At 39.3% G+C, this 17,698-nt stretch overlaps 2 protein-coding genes across 3 annotated transcripts; both read right to left on the reverse strand.

Moving 5' to 3' along the window:
• Window positions 1–298: 298 nt before the first annotated feature.
• Window positions 299–6,661, reverse strand: LOC120786394 (sodium-dependent neutral amino acid transporter B(0)AT1-like). The gene is made up of 12 exons (XM_040121836.1): window positions 6,453–6,661; window positions 3,926–4,066; window positions 3,653–3,790; window positions 3,385–3,566; window positions 3,183–3,293; window positions 2,981–3,093; window positions 2,694–2,822; window positions 1,977–2,133; window positions 1,688–1,892; window positions 1,408–1,567; window positions 709–871; window positions 299–490 (listed from the first exon to the last, which is right to left on the reverse strand). Exons 1-12 carry the CDS (start codon window positions 6,649–6,651, stop codon window positions 299–301), a joined length of 1,890 nt encoding a protein of 629 aa, XP_039977770.1. The 5' UTR covers window positions 6,652–6,661.
• A 5,168-nt stretch (window positions 6,662–11,829) lies between these two features.
• On the reverse strand, window positions 11,830–17,352 carry LOC120786318 (sodium-dependent neutral amino acid transporter B(0)AT1-like). Of its 2 annotated transcripts, none has more exons than XM_040121719.1 (12): window positions 17,148–17,352; window positions 15,510–15,650; window positions 15,237–15,374; window positions 14,969–15,150; window positions 14,768–14,878; window positions 14,569–14,681; window positions 14,280–14,408; window positions 13,257–13,413; window positions 12,960–13,164; window positions 12,680–12,839; window positions 12,290–12,452; window positions 11,830–12,040 (listed from the first exon to the last, which is right to left on the reverse strand). In XM_040121719.1, the coding sequence occupies exons 1-12, from the start codon at window positions 17,344–17,346 to the stop codon at window positions 11,882–11,884; spliced, it is 1,857 nt and encodes a 618-aa protein (XP_039977653.1). In that variant the 5' UTR covers window positions 17,347–17,352; the 3' UTR covers window positions 11,830–11,881. The 2 variants fall into 2 exon arrangements, with proteins under 2 accessions (XP_039977653.1, XP_039977652.1); XM_040121718.1 differs by having other exon boundaries at window positions 14,768–14,874; window positions 14,965–15,150; window positions 17,148–17,346.
• Window positions 17,353–17,698: the final 346 nt, after the last annotated feature.

Genomic DNA, 17,698 nt, shown 5'->3' on the forward strand with positions numbered 1-17,698 from the left:
ACAAGCTGCATTCATATACAAAATTATATGCCCCTTGCTGAACAGGATCAGCAGCTACAGAACGTGGATGGTTGGGAAACAGTAAAATGGCTTGCCTTTAATTAAAAAAAAAAAAAAAAGGTTGCAATATGAGAAGAAACTATTTGTGATAGGCTAGCCATGACATGGCACAAAACAAAATTGTGTGTTGTTCCTCCCCCACAGTTTGCAGTTATAATTCAAATAAGGTCAACAGATTTTTTTTAATGGAAGCAACACAACAAATTAAATAATCATGCATTTTGTTTTATTCTGAATTTTATAATGTTTTATTCCCGTTAGGAAATTTGGCAAATTTTTCCCCTGGATTCGATTTTTTTCTGCAGCAAACAAAGACCAGCCTACATAATGCGTACACAGGCATTGCCAGACTGGGGACTCCTGCCAAAAGAAATATGACTGCATTGATCCAGGAAGGGTACGGTACTGATGCCAGAGCTGGAAACTCCTCCTGTAACCACAAAACAGTATGATTAGTACTGATAAGTTACTATTATATGTTGTAGTATCAACAATTACCACAAAAATGGTTTCTAACATCATGAATTTGTTTATTTTTTAATTATTAGAGAAAAAGGCCAGAAAAGGATGGATGCTGACACTGAGATCAGATTTGATATACCCAAATATTAATGATCACAGACTACTGTTAGGAGTTTGTGTGCTTACAGAGTTGGGGTCCCACACTAAATAGGTGAGCTCCTCTTGGGCTTGGGTCACCAGGTAGAAAATTAAGATAACCAGGATGATGAGAGGACTGATGAACCTCCATGAAACCTGCCAGAAGATGGAGGGCTTTTGTCCAATCATGAACTCCAAGTCCTTATTGAACCTGACAAACAAGAGGGTTTTAACTAGATTATATTACATAACTTTATTTATTCTGGAAAGTTCCTCACGGAGATTAACAATCTATTTTACAGGGATGTCCTTGCCAAGATAGCAGCACATACAAGACAGAAGATGCAGGTTACAAAACAAATATCACAGACTTCCAGTAAAATAGATGAAATAGCAATAAATAGTACAGTTGTGGGCTATTAAACCAAAACAGTGAGCTGAAGGGCACTAAAACAGCCTGTAGTGCAGAGGGGAACTGAAAAGTAGGATGATAAATATCTGTAGATTTATCAGTACAGGTGACCCCTTTCACATTAAACATAGTCATTTTTTCCTTTGTTAATATAATAATATTTATTAGCACACCTTTAACTAAATACATTATATGGGTAACTATTATTATCATTCATATTTCATTCATCATTAGAACAGAACGTAAAAGTGGCTGCTAATATGGTACTATCACAGTAGGCTGTACAGTATCACACAATACCATATTAAGCAAATACAGGAGCTTTGTGCACCAACCTGTCTATGCCGTAGATATAAACAACAGCTATCATCTCAAACAATCCAATGGTCAGAAGTGGAACGGATCCAGCAAAGCTATCAAAGAGAGTTACCCAGTAAAGCCCTGAATGCTGTGCAAACAGGAGGGAGATGATGAAGGCGACAACACATGTTGTTACTGAAATGCACAAAAACAAGGGAGCTTGTGTTAAAACAGGAACCAGACAAACACCACAGATGTTTCACTGGTAGATGAAAAGCTGAGGAATTGACGAATTGATTATTAAAACCAGGTTACCAGTTAGTGCCTCTTGGGGCCATTTTTTTGGAAACATATTTAGGTCTCTCAAGGGGACCACCACTCCTTCAATGTTGCCAAACAGGGTTGAGATTCCCAAGCAGAGAAGCATGATGAAAAAAAGGACAGACCAGGCTGGAGAACCAGGCATCTTGGTGATGGCCTCTGTAAACACAATAAAGGCCAGACCTGTTCCCTCCACTCCCTGGACGAAAACATTAAAAAACAAAACAAAAAAACAATAATAACTGAGGTATCTGATCGATATTCATCAATATACAGTAGTTACCTCGCTGAGAAGTTTCTGCAAGTCACAAGTTTTGATGTCCAGTCCAAGAACAATGCCAGGATAGGAGCCGTTGAGATGATTGAACGCTGCCTCATAGTTGCTTGAGGTGATGTTATCTTCAGGAAGATCAAATGCATTTAATAATGTCATGATGTTTCTAGAAACAAAGTATGTCTCTGATTAGTACCTCTGGATTACTGGAGTCAACATTATCAATTATATTAGTTTTTTTTTTTACCCTAGAAATCTGAGCTGTGGCTCCATCTCTAAAGACTTTGAGTTATGGACAAGAATATCAGCATTTTGTTTGTCAAGCTATCATACTTAAAATTAGAGCATTAGAAAACATTTTATCTATTACTCCAAACCTGCCTTTTGAGATTTGGTGTTAGAACTACCGCTATTTTAGGTTTTGATTGTACCTTTAAAATTCTCTTCAAATGGCACCTTGAAACCCACATTCTGTGACTGTTCTCTCACTGGTACAATAATCATAATTCTCAGTGGCCCAATAATACCCTTTCAACATACATATGTGCATAGGAGTAATGTCAGTAAGATAGACATTAAAATCTCTATACCCATTCTTGAATTTTTTGTCCACATAAGTCTGAGATTAATACACATTGTATATAATACACTGTATATAACTGAAGATTTGTTTATCATAATTGAAAAATTTAACTTTTTCAAAACCTTGTAATGAACTGTACTCACTCACTGATACAGTTGTCATATTTCTCAGTGGCCCTGAAGCCGATGATGGAGTAGGTGACTGTGGCTGCATAGACTGAGGTGAAGCCAGTTATTGCAGACAGGATCACAGCATCTTGCATGCAGTTGTTGCTTGGTAAAAGAAAAAAAATGGGCAAAAGATGGAGGACACATCATATCTGACAATGGCCACTACCTTTTTTTTCAATTCAAACTGAAGTGAGTTAAATGAAAGTTGAACTGCTGTGTGGTTAGAAAACACAACAGGTCTCAAACAAAATGTTCCTTACTGAACAGGGTTGTAGCTTGAGAAGGAGATGAGGCCTCCCCATGCTATGCTGAAGGCGTAAAAAACTTGGGCACCTGCATCCAGCCAAGTTGTTGGTTTAATCAACTCCTCCACCTGCAAGAGCGAGGCAAACGTGGTGATGTGGCTTTGAGCTTTGAGATACAACACACTTTTTTTTTTTACTATCAAGATTTGCAACATACGTCTGGTGTGAAGAGGAACTTTATTCCACTCAGGGCTCCTTTAAGAGTCAGTCCTCGAATCAGGAAGATGGCCAGCACTATGTACGGCAGGATGGCTGTGACGTACACTGCCTGAGGTCATGGCAAGATATAAGAAAATTATGAAACAGTATTGATATGGTTATTCAGTAATGCACATTATTTAACAGCAGGTTCAACAAACCTTGCCTGAAGTGCTGATTCCTCGTATGTAGCAGATACAGATGACTGTCCAGGCAGCTAACAGACAGACTACTATGGGCCAGTGGATTCCGCCAGAGTCAGATAAAGAGGCCGAACTATTCAGAGTCACTCTGTAAAAATAGTAATCCACAGTGGAGCTCTGTTGACACTCTGGTACGAAACCTAAGGGGGCAAAAAAATATACATAAACGATGATGCAAATTTGGGTGCTTTGGTGTGCATGCGTATGTGTGTGTATATCCAAATACCTGTCCCATTGTCATTGAGAGGACACTGTGACCAAGGCAGTGGGTCTTGAAAGGAGTTGAAGAGATACCACATGATCCAGGCTATTAAGGTGTTATAATACAGTCCAACCAAAAAGGACACCAGCATGGATGCTACACCTGAAGCACATCATCATAAAGTGTGATATCACAGTCATGGGAAGACAGGTATTGATTAGCAGCTTTGTGTTGTGCTGCCATTGGGGCTTTTTGCCTCTGCTTTCGACAAATTGTTCCAGGGCCTATTGTACTTACCAATACCGGTCAGATAAGGGTTGATGGCCCTCCACACTCCCACGCTGCCTTTCCTCAGACGCTGGCCGATGGCAAACTCCATCAGCAGGAGAGGCATTCCCTCCAGCATCAGCAGGATCAGATAGGGGATCAAGAAGGCACCTGGAAAATGGATGAGATCAGGGGTACAACATTACATCTGTATTACTGAGTAAATGAACCCAAATGTAAAGATGCTTACAAATGAAAATAAAGCTTAGATGTTGAATATACGGTTTTAGCCTAGACTGTAAAACATTCCCACAGGGCCCCTGTCTGTGAACAGTCCCTAATAATATTACTGACCCTTGTGACAGCCCCTCCTGCTTTGCTGACTGTTCTTGTCCTCCTTTGTTTTCTCCATGCAGGTAGTTGGTAGGAGGAGTTGGTTGGGTTGTTTGCTCGTACCTGTGACCTCTGTGCTGAGTCTCTGAGTACATAAAGGACTGCCTTTCTGGGTCTCTTTCCTCTCCCTCATTGCGGGACTCCGACCATCCTTCTCACCCTGCATCCTTTGTCTGTTTGGTTTGCTGATATTCCAGAAGAATTACCTCACAATTTTCCAAACTAAATTTGCCCTCGTCTGCTGTGTGCTAATTTGTGTTTACGCTTTAGTTAAGTTGTACATATGGATTGCTAAACTCAGTGCATGCTTTATCAATATGTCTGCACAGTTTTTTAATTTGTTTACTCAGTTTAGCAATTTGTGTTCCAGATTTCTAAACCATTGGGGTTTTTTTTTCCAATATAACCCCTGGCAGACTCAGAACCCCTTTAGAGAGCTCCATTGCTGTAGGCATTCAGACAATACAATCACAGTTATTGCCTCAGTTGGTTTTTCTTTTATACTTATAAAAACTTACTTGTAACTTCTGGAAACCCTGCCAAGGATTTTAAGGTATACAGTGTAGTTTAAGTTACTGGTTTTTATTGTGATCAAACAGTGGCTTATGCTGTGTGCATACACTATATTTTTGTTGCAGTTTGCCATTTGTAAATGGCAATCATGTCCATATCCAAGTAGTTATTACAACTGGGAAATTTGGATATTTCTGATTGCTCCAATATGTGTTGGTGTTTTATAATACTTAATTTCCTGAAAAGTCCATCATAAAAACCCAAGTTTAATGGATGTAATGCTATATTTTACTTTCTTGTGCAGTATTTTTAACCTCTACAAAACTATCTTTGCGATTGAGTTGTTTGATGACATGAATATTCTCAGGTTGCAAAAATGGGAGTATTTCCAGTGGGGGTGATCCAAATTTGGATATCAGTTGCAAATAGATTTACTGCCTTGGCGTGTATACCTCCACCAACCAGTCAAGTTGCAGGAAATATGGTCTAAATTTCCCCATCTGTTCGTTAGTTATGGCGCTGAATAATGGCCAGAAAAGCGTTTTTTTGCAGAACATTATGATGTTACAGTGAAGTTGACCTTTGTTCTTTTGGATATATAGAATGTCATCACTTCATCATTTTATCCTATTAGACATATGTGTGAAAACATGATACCTCAGCAATGCCTTGAAGAATTCCTCCCAATTTGGCACAAACGTTCCCTCAAGGATTTATGAACTTATTACTATTTTGGTAGTCAAAGGTCAAGGTCACTGTGACTTCAAAAAACACGTTTTTGGCCATAACTTGAGAATTCATATGCTAATTATAATAATATACACTTAATACCTTTTGATTAAATTCTCTCAAAGTCTTCACTACATATATTATAAGAGTCTGGACAGACATGGATTTAAACTGCAACTTGACTGGTTGGTGGAGGCATACAACTGTAAGGTGGTAATTCTAGTTATTAGCATTACTATATATTTATTTTTTTATTTCTCTCCCATACTAAGCCATAGTCTCCTTTCCACCACATATATACATATATACATGTGCACCCACACATACACATGCACACATACTTGTAGTTGCGTAAACCAACACCAAGTTGACAGTCACAACATGAGATAACCTAAATCCATTATATTCCTTTGTTCTTTTGTAACTGTGCTGTATTCATGGTTTTGTTTTCCCTGTCTTGTCCTGCTAATGTCCTGTCTTCTGTATGGCAGTAAATAATAAAATTAATTTGACACATTCACCATCCATACCTTGAACATTAGATAGGGGCTTGAACATCTAGTTTAAAAAATCAGCAAAAATCAATAGATTCCCTTTGAAAATCGTCTCACCCCCTGTGGACAGTATTTCAGATGCGTAATTACTCACTCAACACAGCCGCTTTGAAAACAAACACAAAGACATGCACAGAGGCCTAGCAATTTCTTCGAAAACGAAGGAGTTCACAGTTCAGACATCTAGTATCAGCAGTGGCCTTTTGAAACCCCTTTAAAGACTGATACTAATATTGCACTGCTAGAATTAGTCCCTTCAGCAAAATCATATTTGAAACCCACACTGTTACTTTCAGTCATTTAAGAATTGGCAGTCCATAGACGGTCATATCATAAGACATCCCTTAACCATTTTTATTTTAGCTTACCTCCTCCATGACTTTGACACAAGTAAGGGAATCGCCAAACATTGCCAATCCCGATGCAGAAGCCCACACAGGTTAGGATGTACTGGGCTTTGTTGTCCCATTTGGGTCTGTCACCAGCCTCCTCTTTCTCCAGCCTCTCCAGATCCTCATAGTTAAGGATCCGGAGATCCAGTCCTGGGTTAGGAAATACCAGTCTCATGGCAACCCTGCTAAAGTAAAGATGTTAACACTATCGTTCTTGGAAGTCAAAGTGAGGGTTTGGAGTATGCACTTGGCAAGGTTGAGTCATGTTTATGATCTTTTACTTTATCTGGGTGCAGTTCAGATTAGCTATTGCACACTCTGTACCTCTATTTTTATACCACCAGTCTTGCTGAGTTGTTGGTCCGAAAATATAATGAAGGGGGATCATGTGAAGAGGACTGTTGAATAGGGCGTTCCATGAACTAACGTTACAGCTGAGGCAGTCACTCACTGAGTAGAGTTTCACTTGGAGACTGAGATGAAACCTCCAATGAGGTTTAGATCTATGGAGTCATTCAGAGATAACAGAAAGTAAGAGGATTTCATGGTCAAACAAAGCTGAGATACAGTTACTACTCAAAACTGACAGTAAACACTATTTCCACATGTCCTGGCCATTGTTAATGATTCATGTGTGAAGGTATTGTGCATCAACCTACTTACTGTTTACACTTTGACATCTGTTAACATTGAGATCAACATACTTTTTCTTCCGTTTACTAGTACTGATTGTTTTAATAAACTGTACTGTTTAATTTGCTCTAATGTACAGTAACTAACAGCTCGCATACCCAAGTCTGGATTACCAAGTGGGCAACCCCCCCAGCGTCCTAGAACTCCAAATTCCCAGTAGGACAGGAACATGGGTACCTTCCAAGTACTCACGTTCCAGTCTTACTGTTTGTCACCAGGTTTTGCTAATTTACTTGCAACTTTCTGTGGGATTCAGGACTGAAAAACAATATCTGCTGAGCTGATAAGAGCCTTAAGGTGGGTCCTACTTTATTATCTAATCCTGAGGCGCCATTGTGAAGGGGGTCCCTTTATCGAAATTTAGCTTTAAAACTAGTCTTAGTTTTTAGTTTAGTGCTTACATGTTGTATATTACAAATTAATATGTTCAGTAAAATTACCATATGTCAAACATGGGACAAGGTCATAGGCAAAATTATACACATTTCTGGGCCCTGTGAAGGGCCCAATTCTTACTTTGTCATTCAGTTCAAAACTGGGTGAACGAGGGGCTGCTTGGGTGATGAGATCTGGAACACACTGTAATAGATAAAACTCTTAATAGCATCTACAGTCAGCATGTCTCCATCAGACTCTGGTGATGAAGACATTAGATTCTGTTGAAGTCATGATTTTGCCATATGCTCTAGGCTCTATCTTGCAGATCATGTCCTATTGTTCTGTTCTTGTTGAGGCACCGGTTTGCACTATGAGGCAGCTGATGCACAGACATGCCATCACACTTGTTTGCAACTACTCTGTATTTACTTCAAGTGAAAAAGGGTGAGCACCAGATGCTTTAAATTACAGCCCACATACCCAAAACTTACACTTTGTAAGGGAGCTTTCTCCAACATTTACAGTGCATTGTATTGATGGTAGTGTCAAAGGTGAGAGCCATTACTTCAGCTGGAATCCTTCATATTCATGCCCTGTACAAAAGAGCTGGTAGAAACATCAAGAAATTTAAAGAAACTTGTGAGTGAGTGAATTCCTCGCCATGTGTTTCTGTACCTTACGTCGACCAATAAACCTCAATAAATTTTGTTTCTGATTGAAAGTATACAGTATGCATTTAAGTCCATCATGGTATAATGATATGATAGGACATAAAATGAACTGTAGTTTCTCCTCTAATATCAGTTTTGATTATCAAATGGATCCTACATTGGATGCCAAAACTACCACACTGTTTCCCTGTATTTTTCCATCATGTTCTCAACATACACATAACGATTTTGTATTTACATTCATTGTTAGAGGTTAACATATCTTCCCTGGTTTAACCCGAAGTTTTGTTCCTCAGTAACAATTACAATGTAAACCAAATTAAATGAATCAATACTCAGTTTATATCTAGGTCCCTCTGAAATTCAAAGTTCTTGGCCCCTTATTCCCTAATGTCTTTTGTTCCTCCCTTGTACCTACATATTAGTCCCAGTATAGGTACCCAAGTTTTTTTTATTGATATGTTAAAATAATTACACTGTAATGTTCAGGCTATATTATAAAGTTTTATAATGCAGTTTTATAAGCTGTAATTTGCTTTGTTTTAATCATGAGAGGCATCCCACATATTTTGTAACATTTGAGATCACATTCTAAAACAAAAACCACACACAACACAATTGTCATTTTTTCATAACTTGAGAAAACTACATGAGGACTCCCAGACTCTAGCTAACTTCACTGTGTCCCCCACTTCTGAAATCATCCCAGAATATGTGTATGATGATGATGTAACAATTCATGAGCCTTTAGCTAGGTCGCACAGTTTCATGTTAACTCTACAGTGGGGGTCTACCCATATTAATGAGTGACCTGATGATGCTGCTCTAATAGGAAGACATTAGCTGTTATCGTTATTTTTGTGAATGATTAAAGGACAATAGTTTTGCAGTTGAACAGGTACACCTCACGTGTAAGAGGCAAAGTTCAGTTTGGATGGAACATGCTGCAATAAAAGTTATTTTATAGTTATAATTAGTTATTTAAGTTACTTATTATTAGTCGCAAATGTTATTGAGTACATACTGTATTAGCACCAAAGACTTCTGATCAATCCATATCGGCTTTCATTTGTTTATTATTATAATGGCAAAATAGTATAATCAGGCTAGATCCTATATAATACAGTAGATTACTATACTGTAGTTGGAGTGCTTGAATAAGGGATTCATTATTCTAGCAATAATAGTCTATTAATATTGTCACATTTGAAGAACCATAGATATTTCTCCTCTCCCCTACCCCATCACATGCAGAGTATCCTGCTAGTATATAGTGTATTGCTACATCTGGTTCACCTGACCTTACTACCACTCTCCTTTTTGTCAGTCTGATGTCTCCCTCTCTTGGCCAGTTTGCTACTCCACAGCTTCTGCATTTCTAAACATTTAAACTGCATGTTTAGGTCCCACACACATCAAAGTGATGTCAAACAGCTAATGCTGTTGAAAATCAACTGATGAGTTGCCTCATGTCACCTTATGTCTTCTGTTAAAAGTTACTTTTTAAGACACCACAAAGAAAGATGCTTTATCTAAATAGAGATTTACACCGATCAGCCAAAATGTTAAAACCACTGACAGGTGAAGTGAGTAAAATTGATTATCTGGTTACAATGGCACCTGTCAAGGGGTTGGATATATTAGGGAGCAGGTGAACAGTTAGGTCTTGAAGTTGATGTGGGCAAGCGTAAGGATCTGAGCGACTTTAACGTCGGCCAACTTGTGATAGACAACTGCGTCAGAGCATCTCCAAAACGACAGGTCTTGTAGGGTGTTCCCGGTATGTAGTGGTCAGTAACTTCCAAAAGTAGTCCAAGGTAGGACAAATGGTGAACAAGCGACAGGGTCACGGGCTCATTGATATGCATGGGGAGTGAAGGCTGGCCTGTGTGGTCCAGTCCCACAGAAGAGCTACTGTAGCACAAATCACTGAAAACCTTAATGCTGGCTATGATAGAAAGCTGTCAGAACACAGCGCATCGCAGCTAACTACGTACGGGGCTGTGTAGCCGCAGACCAGCCAGAATGCTAACCCCTGTCCACATCAAAAAGCACCTACAATGGGCATGTGAGCGTTAGAACTGGACCATGGAGCAATGGAAGAAGGTGGCTTAGTCTGATGCATTGTTTATCGGGGGAAGACATGGTGCCAGAATGCACTATGGGAACTAGGCAAGCTGGCGGAGGCAATGTAATGCTCTGGGCAATGTTCTGCTGGGAAACCTTGGGTCCTGGAAATCATGTTAACGTTACTTTGACATGTACCACCTACCTAAACATTGTTGCAGACCAAGTACATCCCTTCATGGCAACGGTATTCCCTGATGGCAGTGGTCTCTTTCAGCAGGATAATACACCCTGCCACACTGCAAAACATTTCATTCAGGGATAGTTTGAGGAACATGAAAAAGACTTCAAGCTGTTGACTTGGCCTCCAAATTCTCCAGATCTCAGTCAGATTGAGCATCTTGGCATGCGCTGGAAAAGGTCCAATCCACAGAGGCCCAACCTCGCAACCTACAGGACTTAAAGTATCTGATGCTAATGTCTTGCTGCCTGACACTAAAGGACACCCTCAGAGGTCTTGTGGAGTCCACGGTCAGAGCGGTTTTGCCAGCACGACGGGGGCCTAAACAATGTTAGGCAGGTGGTTCTAATGTTGTTTGCTGATCCGTAATTTCTTCGAAAGATCCTCATCCTTTATGTCAGCTATAAATCTGTACTTCATATTTTGTGCAGATCTCAGATGCACAAAATGCTCAAATTTTGCCCATTTTGAGAAGAAAAGTCTTTATTTTCCGTTTTGTTTATCTTTTGATAGGCAGACATTTTTAAATACTGGAGGCTATTTCCTATATTTTCCATTAGTCATGTCTTGGAAAGTTTTATAGGCAAAATTCTATTACACTGAGAAAAAACTGATTTCAACAGCAAAACACAAAAGTAAACTATATACATTTACAAATTAATATGCCCCTCTATAAACAGGATGAGCAGGTAAAAAGTATGTATGGATAGAAAACTAATTTTGTCTTGTCTCTAAGGTAAGAACAGTTCAATACAACAAGAAATCAATACCTGTGCCATGAGTAAGTATAACTATACAGCAGCCATAAAATTGTACAAATCATGAGCAGAAATGTGAGTACTTTAGTGAAGTGCGTCAATAAACCATCAGTATTATGCTTTAAGAGCATGTGCAAGGATACAAATAGACAAAACATTGAAACTCAAGTATTTTTTTTTATTGGTGAAGTAGTGTGACAGAAAATAGTAATAATAAAAAATAAACCATTAAGTGACAAAGAAGTAACAATGATGTATGTAATGATAAGAGTCAGGGAGTGGCCAACCTAGTCTGGCCAGACACCCTATCACCACTGTTTAATGGCAAGAATGACATTATCACAATTCCGCCAAATGAAGGTAATAAGTATAACAACACTTCTTTAAATCATTATTAAGATAAAAAATTTCAAATAATGGCAATTGATTTTAACAAGACAAATTAACTAGTCTTGCATCTTGTTGTTTTCTGAAATTTTGTAATTCAAATAAGGTCAACAGATTTTATTTTTAATGTAGCAACACGACAAATGAAATAATCATGCATTTTGTTTTATTCTGAATTTTATGATGTTTTATTCCCGTTAGGAAATTTGACTAATTTTTCCCCGGATTCGATTTTTTTCTGCAGCAAACAAAGACCAGCCTATATAATGCGTACACAGGCATTGCCAGACTGGGGATTCCTGCCAAAAGAAATATGACTGCATTGATCCAGGAAGGGTACGGTACGGATGCCAGAGCTGGAAACTCCTCCTGTAGAACATAAAGCAGGATACTGTAGTTAGAGTATTTAGCATGCAAAGTCTTTCCAAACTTCGGTGAAACATGGTGAAGCGCTTCAATATATGCTGTACCACAGAGGAAAAACATTCACTAAAAACTTTTGACATGCCATATGATTTGTGTATGTTGCAATGAGGGAACATTAGAAAAAAAAAACACAACATAAAGCAGGAATTCTTATGCTGTTATATGAACTGATCACAGAGTATGTATGCTTACAGAGTTGGGGTCCCACACTAAATAGGTGAGCTCCTCTTGGGCTTGGGTCACCAGGTAGAAAACTAAGATAACCAGGACGATAAGGGGACTGATGAACCTCCATGAAACCTGCCAGAAGATGGAGGGCTTGTGTCCGATCATGAACTCCAAATCCTCATTGAATCTGCCACACAAGAGGGTTTTAATCATTTTATAAAATCTTTTGAAATATGTTATGAAATCCTGTTACACAGGACTTGAATAGGTCTACCAGCAACATCAGGTTTTACTCAAAAGCTGGTACAGCTTGGTGCTGCTATTACTGTATGGTCTTTTTGCAGCCAATACCAAGATGTAAAGCAAACACAGAACGACAATTTGTTGCTTAAAATAGTTTGAATAAACACCAACCTGTCTATGCCGTAGATATAAACAACAGCTATCATCTCAAAAAATCCAATGGCCAGAAGTGGAATGGATCCAGCAAAGCTATCAAAGAGAGTTACCCAGTAAAGCCCTGAATGCAGTGCAAACAGGAGCGAGATGATGAAGGCGATGACACATGTTGTTCCTGAAACACACAAAAACAAGGGAGCTTGTGTTAAAACAGGAACCAGACAAACACCACAGATGTTTCACTGGTAGATGAAAAGCTGAGGAATTGACGAGTTGATTTTTAAAACCAGGTTACCAGTTAGTGCCTCTTGGGGCCATTTTTTTGGAAACATATTTAGGTCTCTCAAGGGGACCACCACTCCTTCAATGTTGCCAAACAGGGTTGAGATTCCCAAGCAGAGAAGCATGATGAAAAAAAGGACAGACCAGGCTGGAGAACCAGGCATCTTGGTGATGGCCTCTGTAAACACAATAAAGGCCAGACCTGTTCCCTCCACTCCCTGGACGAAAACATTAGTCTCAATGCAGATACGAGTAAACAACAATAATGACTGAGGTATCTGATAGATATTCATCAATATACAGTAGTTACCTCGCTGAGAAGTTTCTGCAAGTCACAAGTTTTGATGTCCAGTCCAAGAACAATGCCAGGATAGGAGCTGTTGAGATGATTGAACGCTGCCTCATAGTTGTTTGTGGTGATGTTATCTTCAGGAAGATCAAATGCATTTAATAATGTCATGATGTTTCTGGAAACAAAATATGTCATGATTAGTACCTCTGGATTACTGGAGTCAAAATTATCAATTATATTAGTATTTTTTTACCCTAGAAATCTGAGCTGTGGACCCCTTGCTGTGTGACTCTAAAAGATGGCAGACAACATCTGCATACCTCATTAGATGCAAAAATGCATTTCAAAACATAGCTAAAGCTAAGATGAGGCTTCAGCAGTCTGACTTGGCCAAAACAACAGGGTATTTTCCCAAGTTATTTTGTTTTTCTCTTTGTGTTATAATCCCTCCACTGCATCAGCAAGCACACATTGAAAAACTGAAACTAAAAGGGGAAATTTTGTAACAAGAAGATTCTACAGCCATACTGCTGAATTATCATCTCTGCTTGCTAACATGCTCACAGTGACAGTGCTGAAGTGATATATATATGATATTTACCAGTTATAATGTTTAGTTAAGCATTTTAGTATGCTAACATTTTCTTGTTAGCATTAAACACAAAGCAGCGCTGAGATAAGCGGGAATGATGAGTTTTGCAGGAGTCTGGTCACTAACTAAAGCTAATTTTGAAATGTTGATCCGAAAAATAGTGGTGCACCGACTGACGGATAGTCTGAGAGACATACATTGCCATCCCTAGAGCCACCATACTAGTGTGCCTAAGAAAATCATCATACATATGTGCATATGAGTAATGTCAGTAAGAGAGACGTGAAAATCTCTATATCCATTCTTTAAACGCCCAATCATGAATTTTTTGTCCACATAAGTCTGAGATTAATACACATTGTATATAATACACTGTATATAACTGAAGATTTGTTTATCATAATTGAAAAATTTAACTTTTTCAAAACCTTGTAATGAACTGTACTCACTCACTGATACAGTTGTCATATTTCTCAGTGGCCCTGAAGCCGATGATGGAGTAGGTGACTGTGGCTGCATAGATTGAGGTGAAGCCAGTTATTGCAGACAGGATCACAGCATCTTGCATGCAGTTGTTGCTTGGTAAAAGAAAAAAAATGGGCAAAAGATGGAGGACACATCATATCTGACAATGGCCACTACCTTTTTTTTTTCAATTCAAACTGAAGTGAGTTAAATGAAAGTTGAACTGCTGTGTGGTTAGAAAACACAACAGGTCTCAAACAAAATGTTCCTTACTGAACAGGGTTGTAGCTTGAGAAGGAGATGAGGCCTCCCCAAGCCAAACCAAAGGCGTAAAAAACTTGGGCACCTGCATCCATCCAAGTTGTTGGTTTAATCAACTCCGCCACCTTCAAGAGCGAGGCAAACTTTCTGATATGGCTTTGAGTTTTGAAATACAACACACTTTATTTTACTATCAAGATTTGCAACATACGTCTGGTGTGAAGAGGAACTTTATTCCACTCAGGGCTCCTTTAAGAGTCAGTCCTCGGATCAGGAAGATGGCCAGCACTATGTACGGCAGGATGGCTGTGACGTACACTGCCTGAGGTCATGGCAAGATATAAAAAAATATGAAACAGTATCGATATGGTTATTCAGTAATGCACATTATTTAACAGCAGGTTCAACAAACCTTGCCTGAAGTGCTGATTCCTCGTATGTAGCAGATACAGATGACTGTCCAGGCAGTTAACAGAGAGACTACTATGGGCCAGTGGATTCCGCCGGAGTCAGATATAGAGGCCGAACTATTCAGAGTCACTCTGTAAAAATAGTAATCCACAGTGGAGCTCTGTTGACACTCTGGTACGAAACCTAAGGGGGCAAAAAAATATACATAAACGATGATGCAAATTGGGGTGCTTTGGTGTGCATGCGTATGTGTGTGTATATCCAAATACCTGTCCCATTGTCATTGAGAGGACACTGTGACCAAGGCAGTGGGTCTTGAAAGGAGTTGAAGAAATACCACATGATCCAGGCTATTAAGGTGTTATAATACAGTCCAACCAAAAAGGACACCAGCATGGATGCTACACCTGAAGCACATCATCATAAAGTGTGATATCACAGTCATGGGAAGACAGGTATTGATTAGCAGCTTTGTGTTGTGCTGCCATTGGGGCTTTTTGCCTCTGCTTTCGACAAGTTGTTCCAGGGCCTATTGTACTTACCAATACCGGTCAGATAAGGGTTGATGGCCCTCCACACTCCCACGCTGCCTTTCCTCAGACGCTGGCCGATGGCAAACTCCATCAGCAGGAGAGGCATTCCCTCCAGCATCAGCAGGATCAGATAGGGGATCAAGAAGGCACCTGGAAAATGGATGAGATCAGGGGTTTGAATTTTTGAATTACACATAATGTCTGAAAACATTTCATTCCGGGCATTATAAAGATGTGATCTTTCTCTGATATAAATATCTCTGAATCCATCATAATGAGTGCAACAACAGATGTATTTTCATGTTGACTTTGTTAACTCTGTGAAACTGACATACAGTACAACTTCTCTTTTCTTGGGGGGTTGATGCAATTCCGGCACGCTGGTGCTTTGGAAGGCAGTGTCGGTGCCACCAGGAAGTCCAATTTTGTGGTTTTTAGTGAACTGTACTGACAATTGAATGAATTTCCATGACAATTGGTGCAGCTATTATATATATATTCACCATTGGGTCAAACTTTCAATTTGTTTGACATTAGTTAATGACCAAATACCCGCAAAACTAATGATGTTGCCCTTAGCCTCAGCTGCTGGTCTAAGTAGATTCTGGACAAAGCATTCCTAATTAGTATGATGAGATGTTGCAGATTATAACACTATATGGCCTGTGGGGACATTGGCAGGGAAATGTGACATGCATATAAAATGTTTTAAGAAAGACCTTTGCTGATAGCCGTAATTAATAGCAGTTAGATATTAACTACAGTGTACACTCAACAGCGACAGATGTGTTCTTACATAAAATTGTCAATCGCAAAGTTTATGCAATTTGTAATATATTTCAGTGACGCATACAGCAGACTAAAATGTAACATTGGTATTGTTTTGTATCCGTCAGTATATTGTCAGATTACTGTGACTGAGGACATGGACTATGGACAGTGGGTTTAACTGTATGTGTTTGACCCCTCAAGTGAACAAATAACAGAAAAACAACAGATTATACTTTCATAATATGCATGCTTTTGAAATCTGCCCCATCTTCTGTGGCTAAATGTGCAGCATTCCAAAAGAGTAACAATGACCCACATACCACAGCCACACACACACACACACACACACACACACACACACACACACACACACACACACACACACACACACACACACACACAAATATGAGCAGTATGAATGCATAGCATTCTTAGCATTGAGTTTCAACTTAAGCCTATACGTACCTGACCCCAGGGTCTCTGTCTTTGGCTCACATGTCATGCCAAATGTTAGCCATTACTCCAGAGGAGATCATACTCTTGAGAATCATTGATGTGCCTTGAGAGTAATTTAATGCCACTCTCTCTTTTGCCATGAATGAGTGATATATTTAACTTAATGCATTCAGCTGCAGGCACTAAGGGCCAGCGATTTTGTTGAAAGTGAAATAGCTTTTGCCTTTTGTAGAGACTCATTCTGGACTGCACAATGTCCCTCAGAGTAAACATGCGTAAAAAACACCATAAAAATGCTATAAGTTCCCATAAGATCACAGTAAATTTATTCCTGGACACCTCAAACATGCATTAATTTGTCAATCAATCCTTTGACAACTTAAACACATATGTACATTTACCCTGTCTGTCTTGCCTTACCTCCGCCATGACTTTGACACAAGTAAGGGAATCGCCACACGTTACCAATCCCGATGCAGAAGCCCACACAGGTTAGGATGTACTGGGCTTTGTTGTCCCACTTGAGCCTGTCACCAGCCTGCTCCTTCTCCAGCCTCTCCAGATCCTCATGGTTATAGATCCGGAGATCCAGTCCGGGGTTAGGAAGTACCAGTCTCATGGCGATCACATGTGCACTGAAGCAGTGAGATACTGTCTACTAGAGGAAACAGTTAGGAGTATACATAGGAGCACTCAGCAATGAGGACAACTTTATGATCTTCTACTTTATCTGTTGCAGGCCACAGATTAGCCAGTGCACATTAAGTGCCATTAAGTTATTCAATTTAATAATTAAATGTCAAATGTACAAAATTTCATGGCCAGTCTTCAAAAAGGTTAGATTAACTACTTTAAAAAAAAAAAGAACTACTATACTTAAGGATGCTCCTTAGTCACAGGTAAGGGGGGAGGGATCACATTCATAGCTTTGGTGATTCGTTACTGAAGTGTTTTATTTTGAAGGGTTTATT

Source organism: Xiphias gladius, chromosome 24, assembly GCF_016859285.1.
Source record: "Xiphias gladius isolate SHS-SW01 ecotype Sanya breed wild chromosome 24, ASM1685928v1, whole genome shotgun sequence".
Lineage (NCBI taxonomy): Eukaryota > Metazoa > Chordata > Actinopteri > Istiophoriformes > Xiphiidae > Xiphias > Xiphias gladius.

Coding starts and splice junctions, on each gene's coding strand:
- LOC120786394 (XM_040121836.1), bottom strand. CDS start 6,651: ATGAGACTGGTATTTCCTAACCCAGGACTGGATCTCCGGATCCTTAAC. Junction 3,094..3,182: donor AGTTCCTCTTCACACCAGAC/GTATGTTGCAAA, acceptor TCGCTCTTGCAG/GTGGAGGAGTTGATTAAACC. Junction 872..1,407: donor TATATCTACGGCATAGACAG/GTTGGTGCACAA, acceptor CTTGTTTGTCAG/GTTCAATAAGGACTTGGAGT.
- LOC120786318 (XM_040121719.1), bottom strand. CDS start 17,346: ATGAGACTGGTACTTCCTAACCCCGGACTGGATCTCCGGATCTATAAC. Junction 15,151..15,236: donor TCTCAATGACAATGGGACAG/GTATTTGGATAT, acceptor TTGCCCCCTTAG/GTTTCGTACCAGAGTGTCAA. Junction 12,840..12,959: donor GCCCCAAGAGGCACTAACTG/GTAACCTGGTTT, acceptor TGTGTGTTTCAG/GAACAACATGTGTCATCGCC.